The 10588-nt window shown below is 41.1% G+C and overlaps 1 protein-coding gene across 2 annotated transcripts; it reads right to left on the reverse strand.

Annotated features, from left to right (window-relative positions):
- Nucleotides 1-397: 397 nt before the first annotated feature.
- LOC133096507 (trypsin) lies at nucleotides 398-7009 on the reverse strand. 2 transcript variants are annotated; one of them, XM_061198122.1, is made up of 5 exons: nucleotides 6991-7009; nucleotides 2765-2924; nucleotides 1762-2015; nucleotides 1085-1221; nucleotides 398-547 (listed from the first exon to the last, which is right to left on the reverse strand). In XM_061198122.1, exons 1-5 carry the CDS (start codon nucleotides 7007-7009, stop codon nucleotides 398-400), a joined length of 720 nt encoding a protein of 239 aa, XP_061054105.1. The 2 variants fall into 2 exon arrangements, with proteins under 2 accessions (XP_061054105.1, XP_061054104.1); XM_061198121.1 differs by lacking the exon at nucleotides 6991-7009 and adding an exon at nucleotides 4358-4397.
- Between the last annotated feature and the right edge of the window lie 3579 nt (nucleotides 7010-10588).

A 10588-nucleotide genomic window follows, 5' to 3' on the forward strand; every position in this document is an offset into this window, starting at 1 on the left:
ACTAGTTGAGTGACTTTAGGCAGTTGATTTTAACTTTCTGCATTTTAGTGTCATTATCTGTGTAAAAATATAGTGGTAACAGTGATGGCTAACCTTATTCATCTTTATAGCCCAAACATCCACACGGAATCTGGCATATAGTAGGTGAGCAGTAATTTATTTTGATGAGGCTGAATGAATGACTAAATAGCCTTTCAAATTCCATCTTCATGTAATAGTTCAACTCTATATCCACCCTCTTCTCAGTAGCCACATTGAAGAGAAAGTACACAAACCAAGTAAGGACACTTCTTGGATATATCTGGTACGGGAGAAAATGTTTTTATTTAGATACTGTTTTCAGGATGGGAGGAAGGTGAAGCTGACTAACATGGAGGGCATGAAGAGATGAAGCTGTTTAGTTGGCAGCGATGGTCTTCTGAATCCAGTTCACGTATTTGCAGACCTTGGTGTAGACACCAGGTTTGCCTTTCAGAGCACAGCCATAGCCCCAGGAGACAATGCCCTGGAGCTGTCCATTGCAGACCACAGGGCCACCAGAGTCACCCTGGGCAAGAAGGAAGAGCCAGTTAGAACTCACAACTGTGCCCAGATGGGAGAAAGGCTCAAAGGTATTCCTCCTTTACCCGGGGACCACCTTCCCAGGCTGCTGACTCTCCATGAAGCCCTTCTCTTTCCCTGGAAAACCAACCCTCAATCTCCATACTGGACCGCTATTCTTTCTTCTCCCTCCTTTGAGCTCCCTCTTTCCTTAGTTGCAGGGCTGTAGTGCCAAGAAGAGGCGAGGACTGGGCAGTGCAATGCTGCCCATCTAGCCCCGCTCCTTTCAGTTTCCTTCTGCTCTAGCCCTCCTCAGAAGCCCACCTGGATGTACTGTTTGCACATGATCTTCTGTGTATCTTTTCCCCTGATCCCTAACCATTAATATGGCAAAATGAATTTATCATTTATCCCAAATCTATCCCTCAGCCCTCATAATCAGCCCCAGGGACAGCTTTTCAATTTTCTGAGTTTCAGGAAATGGGAAATACTGTGGAGATATGTGAGGCTGAGCTGGAAGGAGAAGGCGTGCAAAGCAACTAACCTGGCAAGAGTCCTTTCCGCCCGCCAGGAAGCCCAGGCACATCATGTTGCTGGTGATCTGTTGGGGATAGGCATTGAGGCAAACGCTGTCAGACAGGATGGGAGCTTTCAGACACTGCAGGAGCTCAGGGTAGCTGGCTGTTGGGAGCAAGAGTGGAAATGGAAGAGGATTACCCATCCAATCTGGGAAATTTCTTTCTCAGTATCTCTCCCCCCTCTTTCCAATATTCCCATCCCTTCTCTCAGATTGCCGGTAACTTCTATTTTGGAAGAACAACTTATATCTGGAGGGTCTTCCAAACGGTTTTCATCAACAAATTGTTCTCTCTCTAACACTAGCATCAGTGACCATAGATCTCAAATCTAGAGACTTTATTTCTGAAGCAGGGCTATGCTTTGAAAAGTTCCAAATCTCTTAGTCTCTGTTCTGTGTACCTCCTTGCGTTTTGGTTCCCTGCAAATCACTAATCACATTTTAGTTGCATACCTGGCAACTTTACCATAGTCCTTTTTTGTTGTGTTGTCAAGCAGAGGGATGTTATGCATTTCAATTAGTATATTCTAAGACTCCATAGAACCCCACTATTCTCTGGGAACATTGCCTTGAGTGACAGCTAGGGCTGACTGATGCTGGACACGTTTTTCACCTCTAGGATTCTCAGACTTGGTGACACTTACAGCCACTGCTCTTGGTGTTGCCCCAGCCAGAGATGAGACACTGGGTACCAGCAGCTGCACAAGATCTTGGCAGAGAGACGGTGGCTACTTGAGTGTTGAGAGTGGCAGGTTGGTTCAGTTTAATCAGCATGATGTCGTTATTCAAGGTTTTTTTGCTGTAACTGGGATGGACGATGATCTTGGCTGCACTGATGAATTGCTCATTGCCCTCAAGGACATCAATGTTGTGTACTCCCAGACGCAACTGCATTCGGCTGGATTAAAGGGTTACAAGTTCTCTAAGTCTCCAACGTGAGCTCCTTCCCATTCCATTACAGCCCAGTCTTGAGCATAAGCACAGACAGAAGCCCCCTGAAGCACTCACATACACACACAGGTTGGTGTGCACTGAAGGCAGTCCTACCACCTACGGTGCAGGTTAGAGGATTCCTTAGGTAGGCGTCACTCCAAGGCCAGACTCACAACCCAACATCTTGCTAGATTCATTAGGTGTAGGAATGGGAACCAAATGATGCCAATCAAGCAGTGGGAGGTGAAAAGGCAACTGGTGTTGATTAATCTGGTTGGGATTATCAATTATTGTAGGGAGCCGTGGCAGGCCTCAGAGATATGGCAGAATATGAAGGGAATAGAATGAGTTGTGTTTATCTTTAGTTGTACTGGAAATTTCCTATGTTTTGTTACTTGCATATGCCATGTTTCTCCTGGTTGAGCTATAATGATTAGAGCTGTTAAGGTATTCTAGGTATACTTAATCACTCACTATTTTTCTTCCTATGTCTTTATTGCCCTCATTTGGAAGGCCGTCAGGGAACTCTAAGGGTATCTTTTTGTGGGAAAATCTCTCAATGCATACAACGCCTGGGCAGGGGGGAATAATGAGGTCTTGAAATCTGAATGCTCCCCCCTCAAGCATAGCTCTGTAGTTCTCCCTGATTGTGCTTTGGCAGGGCTGGGGATGACCTGACCTCAGAGAACAGGGCTGTGAGTATTGGTTACTTACGACTTGTAGCAGTGAGCTGCGGACACCACCCACTGCCTATTGATGAGGGAGCCCCCGCAGAAGTGGTAGCCAGAGTTCAGGGACACCTGGTAGGGGACAGAATGCGCTGCACAGGTGTAGCCCCCGACAATCTTGTCATCATCGTCAATGGGGAAAGCAACTGACAGAGAGAAATTGGAGCTATTGTGGAATTTCTACTCAGCAGCAAGGTTTTGCAGATTAACCAGAAAAAAAATAGGTCATGTTTTCTTGTCATGCATAATCAGGAAACAGTGATTTTAATATAATTGTTTTCAAAATCTTATTGTTCTATACATTTAACACATATGCTACTTACACTATTATAAGTATCTAATTTTTAATTTATGCTTTAAATTTGATCAATATACTGATTTTCTTACATATGTCACACACACACACACACACATACAAATCAGAGACTCCTTACGTAATAAATGCCTTGAAGCCCACTAGCTGAGAATATAAAGAATACTTTTTACACAAAACCTTGCTAAGGAGGCATTTAAGTATGTGTTCAATAAAGCTTTGCAGTCACCATGATTGTGTTTATTTGTAGAGTTCAGTATAGGATAAACACTGCATGAGGTGACAGAAAGGAAACTTTTAAATACCACCTGAGAATGTTCTGGCCTGGAAAAAATGGGGAGTTTTGTACTTTTGTTTCCACATTCTCTTCTTGGTTCTCACCTAAAATGTTAACTAAATAATCTCATAGAACATTATAAGGTTTCTCTCTCTAATCTTTCCCCTCATCCCAATTATATTTCCAACATTTTTAATTTATTCAGCACTGTAAATTTTGGACCACTGATTTATTATGATTTCTAAGGACTCCAAATGTCTGGGATTATAAGATATATGCCCTATTGTTCATATATTTTAAAGTAATTTGAGATAGACTTTTTTGATATGTAAATATGTGTATTGAATTTATTTATAACAACCAAATTCGGGAAAATTCTGTAGTAAGTTTGAAGTGTACAATAGTATTGAATAGCATAAAAACAGAAATAATCATTTCTCTATTTCTTTTCATGATTGCATGACATGTTGTTTTACATCAGAGAGATTTCATTAGTGAAGATGTGGTAAAACCAGCCCATAGCTTTTATTCACGAGAAATAGAGTGTCTTTTCCTGTTAAGATCTCTCTTAAGATGCCCTTTAGAATAGAGGAGACTCAGGCTGTGATGCTCACAGCCTCTTCAAGGAGCACAAGATTAGTCATTAGTCCCAATTATTAACTCCAAGTTCTTATAAAGATCAAAACAACATTTCCTTAACGTTGACTATCTTTTCTTTTTCACTCTTACTTCATGGACTGTACCTGAAATTCAGGGCAGATTCTTCCCCTTAATACTTTCTACACTGATCACCCCTGCTCTGCATAATCTTCTCCAGCAAGTGAGATTTAGTTATCTACAGACATATATACTGTACACTGTTGTTTCAACATCTTAAGCCTCTTGAGTACAGAGATTATGTTCAGCATTCATTGTTGTCTTCCAGAGTAGAAAGTGCATCCTTAAAAGAGTCATAGACACCTACTGATCACTTATTGATCAAGACTCACCAGCGACTCCCAGGAGAGCAAGAAAGATGAAGGTCTTCATGGTTGCTCCCCAGATCTGGACTAGGGACTATGCTGAAGGGTTTCCATCCACAGCTATTTATACCACCAGGTTTGTCACTGACACCCATGGTCACAGGTGCTGGAAATGTGATTTCACTGGAAAGTCACAAATCCAAATTTAGAATTCAGTTCCGTGCCACATTGAAGATGGTTCAGCATCCAATTTAAACATCCACTTTTGTCCACTTTTCCAGAAGGTTATGGGAATGGAAAAAATGAGCCCACCTGGTAGAAACTGTTCCCCATAATAGAAAAGTAAGTTGGAGTAAGGTCACAGAACAGGGCTACAGGTGTCCTGATTCCCAGAGAAAAAATTTAGGTAGTTGGTTGTCTCAAGCATGAACTTTTATGCTGAGGATTGTCTTGAGAGCTATACCCTTTATGTAATTAACATTGCCTGTTTCAGAATTACATAATTTGTTTTGTAGTAGCTCTGGCCTTGTATACCCATGTTAATGTTTCATTATTGATAGGAACACTTGTTCTCCTAAAAAAAGAAAAACATTTCTGATTTGAAACCACAATAGTTCAAAATAGGAAAGGGAAAGAATGAGAATAATTTATCCTTATCTGAACTTACTATTTAATAGGCATATGCTAAATGCTTAACCTATTTGTTAAATTAGTAATTCTCAAAACAAGCCTACAAGATCCCTATTATCATTCCCATTTAACAGATGGGAAAACTGAGGCTCACAAAAATATAAGGGACTTTACCAAAATCACAAGGCAAATCCATGGTAGGGTCAGGATTCCAGCCCCGGAAATCTGGCTTCAGTGTCTGTGCTCTCAAGCACTACATAACACTTCCCTGGTCAGTTCACCAAAGTCTGGACACCAAGATAATACAGAGTTCTTGGCCAGTGAAGAGACAATGGGAATTTATTGAGTGCTTACTATAATATGTATCAAACCCTGTGGGTGGGATTTTGATACATCTACTCATTCAGTTCTTACAAACAACTTTATAAGTATTGTGCTCTAATTTTTGCCATTTTATAGATGGGGAGGTTGTGGCTTAGAGAAGGTAAGCTTTTTTTTTCTCAAATTTTTAATACTATGAGGTGATCCATACAGAGTTCAAACACAAGCAGCCTCACTTCAGAGCCCATGCCCTCCACTGTGATGCCGTACACATAATAGAGGAATGATGAAATAACATTTATATTTTAAGGCAGGACAAGAAAAATTCAACATTACATTCTCTCTGTGTCACCTTGGGCTGCCCCCCCTTCCTCCTAATGTGCAATGTGCATCTGCTTTTCATATTAAACAGAGCTCCTCAAAAGTGGGAGTGCCTGCTTGATGGTAAAGATCAACTTTTTTCCCTTTCTTCTGACGCTAGCAATATAACTTCTTAAAAGTTTTTTCCCAGCTCTGTACGGGGTCATGATGTCTTACTGCTCACTTTGTACTTGCTTACCTGGACTGTGTTTCTTTGGTGAACTTTATGTAAAAATCACTGTGTCATTTTGATGTACGATCCTGTGTCTCGAAAATGTATACAACTGTGCCTTTGACTTCTAACAGGCAGAACAGTCTTCAGAGCTTCTTACAGTCTGTCTCACTGGTTGTAATCCTCAGCTTGGCTCAAATAAAATTTCCCTTTTTTCCCCTTAATTTGATAGTTCATTTGAATTTTTCTCGATAGGAGAAGATTCTGAACTCTACCAAATTAAGGGGTGACTACAAGGATCGTATGGAATTCTGAAATATCTAAGAAATAGGTTCCTGGAGCGAGAATTGTCATAATTAATGGGACATGGTGGAAGTATCCAGAATAAGTGAATCTGAGCGAGAACTAACCTTTAGCTAGATATAGCCAAATTCTACACCTATACAATGCATCTGAATGGCCTACCAGGATGCCATTTCTGCTTTAGCAAATTGTCACTCGTGAAGTAGGTTCTGTTTCTTCTTCATTTGAAAATTTGCTGATATGAAGATGATTTAGTAGAAGGCAGAGTTTCTCAACTCTGGCACTGTTGATAACATGGGCCAGATAATTTTTGTGGGGTGTGGACCAGCACAGTGTAGGATATTTATCAGCATCCCTGGCCTCTAGTTACAAGTAGCATTAGGCCTCCTCCCAGTTACGACCAGAAATGTCTCCAAACTACCAAATGTCCTCTTGGGGGGTCCATTTCATTCCCAGCTGAGAATGACTGAACTAAGGTGAAAAGATGGCAAAGCAGCTTCTAAGGCTACAGCCATGGGAAAATGCCTGTATTGTCCCTAACTGAACTCAGTAACACTGAGTACATGGTACACAAGGCAGGAAGCTGCCATTCATTGATCCCTAAAAATTAAGAAATACTAAGGAGTAAGGGGAGAACCATTCCCAGAATGAGGAACAGGGTGTCTTCTCATCCTGTCTAATTATCTTCCATGTTGACGTTTCCACAATGAAGTGTTATGTGTTGTATAATTCTACATCACCCCTGAAACTTCCCCCAAACTTCATCAGGGATCTTAATCCATATGAAAAACACAGCATCTTAGAGAAGAGTTTACACAATAATTGGCTCATATGCTGCTAAGTCCTAGAGGCCTCTCTGTGATGTGCCCTGGGCTTTTATTACTTGGACCCATTCTATTAAGAAGGGAAAGAGTGAGGGTTGCCAGCTAAGGAGAGTTATCTAGGATCAATGGCAAATTCCCAGCTAAACAACTTGAGACCTGTCTGGCTGCAGTGTGATGATTCTTCACTCATCTAAAGCAGTAGTGGGGATGTGAGAAAAATGCCAAGTGATCATTTCCAGACTTCAGTAATTCCCATACAACTCTCATACATGTTGCATGTAAACCACTTAGCACAGTGCTTGTACTGTAGTTACATTCTCATTTTCAAATTACACTTCTTTTCCTGAGTCTCTTCTTAAACAAAGATGTTGATATTGTATGTCTTTGCGGATTTTTATCTAATGCACATTTACATGAACACATGCTATTTTTTAAAAGCTATTTAAGTAAAAATGGTCAGCCATGAACTATGTAAAATCATGCTGAGGAATTCTAATGATGCACATAACAACATGGGACTAGACAGATGGTTGGACAGCATGAAGGTGGGAAAAACCAGGGATAGCTGATGGGGGTAGGGGAGGTGGTGGCTGTGAGTGGAAAGAGTAAGGAGCAGAGTAGACCTGGCATTAAGTGAAGGAGCTTTGTATTCTAAGTGAAAGTCACTAGGAGAATGGTCCCTATTGAAGAGGCCAGTGGAATACTGGATCAGTGTGAACTGTCTCTATATCTATGTATGTGTGTTTGTCATTTCTGTGAAGTGGGCTAACAAATCTGAAGAAAACATCTTTGAATGATTGTGTGGGAACTTGGACCTTCAAGATATCTTATTCTTCTGAGATATTTCTGTGAAGTTTGACCCTAGGCAATTGAGTTGGGTCTCAGACTAAATAAATATTCTTGTCTGCATTTTATGTGGTTTGGTACTTATACTTCTTTTCCTAACTTCAAACACATGGTGGCCCAGAAGCATGTGTCTGTGTTCATTAATCTGTATTTGTCACCTTTATTTTCCATGCACATGGCTTAGTGGCCTTAGAGGATTATTTAAACTTGTGCCTAAATTGGGTGCTGATTGGGCTCCAGCAAACATATTGATATTTATATTGGCAAGAGCAAGAGTCACCGACCATTAAAGGTAATTTTATGCCCTTTCCTTCAATGAGTCTGTTTTTCCTTTTCTTTGGCTTCTCTAGTCACCTTCCTGGTTAATACATCACCAGTCACTGAGGCTGTTCTGTGCTGGCTCTTTACCTACAATGTGTAGGGAAATTTTAAATAAGAATTTCTCCCCTTGAAACATAATATACTAAGAAACTTACTAAAAAACTGAAGTAAACAATCAGGGCAAATCGGTGTTAGTGAATAGGATGTTCTTTCCTGGTAAAGTGAATCCTGGAACCAGGCTGCGTTTTCCTTGAGAATCCTGCTCAAGGGTGCCATTAGTCTGGGGGCATTTCTCTTCTAGCCACATGTGGTTCTCTCCATGTTTTATGTGCAGGGTCAGAAACCTTTTCTCTTTCCTATAAAGGGCCAGATAGTAAATGTTTTAGGCTTTGCAGGCAATGTATATGGTCTCTGTCACAACTACTCTGCTTTTGACCATGAGCAGCCCTAAAGACTACATGAATAGGTGAATGCAGCCCTGTTTTTTTTTGTTTTTTTTTTTTGCGGTTGGGGGGGTTGTCTGGACTTTAATATTCTCATGGATAAAATGAATACCCAGAGAAAATAATGGGGAAATGGGAGAAGTTAATCTTTGATCCACATATCAGAGTTTTGTTAAAGTGCCGACTTAATTCAGTTATGTCTCTGTCAGAATTCACTTCACATTTCTCTCTCTTCCCATTCGCAGCCACATCCTACCTCCATTCCTCAAGATTAGGTTGGTAAAGCAGGCTTAATAAAAGGACAATTAAATTTTATCATAGAGGTTCTCAGGTATGTAACCTGAGACCCACAGCTGTCAGAACAACATGCGCAGATGCCATCTTGAAATAATTTGGAAACTTGCCACTTCTGAATATGATGGGCTAGTGAGGCATTTATTAAGAGAAAACCTACTATTGGATTGGAAGGAAATGAGATTAGGAAGAGAAACAGAGATGGATGAAGGTGAAAATGATGCTGAAGGTCAAAATAGAGCATCACAAATGGAAAATGATGAGAAAGAGGGAAAAATTATAGTACACACCCCACATTAATTTTTTGACAAAGACAGTTTTCTTTCAGATATATGTATATCCCCACAAGGAAAACTTTTTGTGATTTGTCTCCAAGCTCCATCATCCCAACCTTCTTCAATATACCCACCTTGCTTTTATGGGATACATTTCCTAAATCAAAGTACACAGATATCCAAAGAGTTCCATTACTAGGCTCAGAAATATTTTTCTATTATAGTTTTGGAAATTCGGGGATTAGGAAAAACCTAGTAGGCACCTTGAATTCCACTCTAGGAAGAAGACACAGTTCCTGGGACATAGGCTAGTGAGCAACCATTCACAAGTGCTGTAACCCTCAAAACTCTCTGTCATTGTCACTTTCCTACTTCATCCTTGTGAGTGACAGTCATCAGACAAAGTATTTAGCAATCTTAGTAGAGAAGACAGGTTCACATAGGATAAGTCATGTCAAGCTGACCCCATTTTCTTTTGGGTGAGCTCACTAGATTGAGGAATTTGGAAGAAATTGGAACTAGCATGTCTTGTTTTCAGCAAAGCACTTGACAATGTTTCTATGGTATTTTTGTAGTTTCCATGGTATTTTTGCAGGTAAGGAGTTGATACATGCTCTTGCTGCTGTACTCCAAGGTAGATTCCCAGCTGATTAACAACTTTTTTCCAAAGTGCTGTCTCAGAGGCCATATGAGATGTAGCAAGAAGTCCCTGAGGTCTCTGATTTGAGATCACAGAAAGCCATGTAGCTGATTTGCTAGTGACCCAGAGCTGAGAAGGATCAACACCACAGGTGACTGAATCAAGGCACCAAAGATATAACATCCAATGTAAAAATCTCCCTGGTTTGTCCAAGTAGTCCTCCAATCATTTTATTCTCTTAAGTGCTACTACCAGACTCAACTTTGACCCACGATTTGATATAACGCCATTCCTAGACAAATGGAATTCAAGGAGATCAAGGCTAATGACAGAGCATCAAGTAATATTGGCCAATCATCCCCCTGGGCTCTTGTCTCCTCTCTGCTCAAGCATCTTGGCTGTCACCATTTCCTTGTGACCAAGTCCTCATTTGATCACCATCTCCAATTAATGGGTTTCTTTTGTTCTCAGGTTTTTGTGTCAATACCCACTTAGTATCCTAACTCCTTAGAAAAGTGTTCAGCTTTACCAGTCTGAAGCCAAACTGTCACCCCCAAGCCCAACTTACTGCCTTCTTTCCATCCCTCTGAGGCTGACAGCCATCTTCATGGGGAGCAGGGGATGGATCTATTCCTCTCAGTCCTGCCAAAGTAGCCCCAACCCACCTTTTGAGGTGCTGGCACAGGTCATAAAAGGGAAAGAGGGAATGTGAGCTGCAGAAACTAACAAGGGCAGTGATTCCTCAAGCACGTCCCCCTCAGGACCAGGGAAGTGCACTCAGAAGACAGGAACCTGGGCAGGGAGACACCGGGTCCCATCCTGTCTGAGC

Source organism: Eubalaena glacialis, chromosome 8 (assembly GCF_028564815.1).
Source record: "Eubalaena glacialis isolate mEubGla1 chromosome 8, mEubGla1.1.hap2.+ XY, whole genome shotgun sequence".
NCBI classification, from domain to species: Eukaryota; Metazoa; Chordata; class Mammalia; order Artiodactyla; family Balaenidae; genus Eubalaena; species Eubalaena glacialis.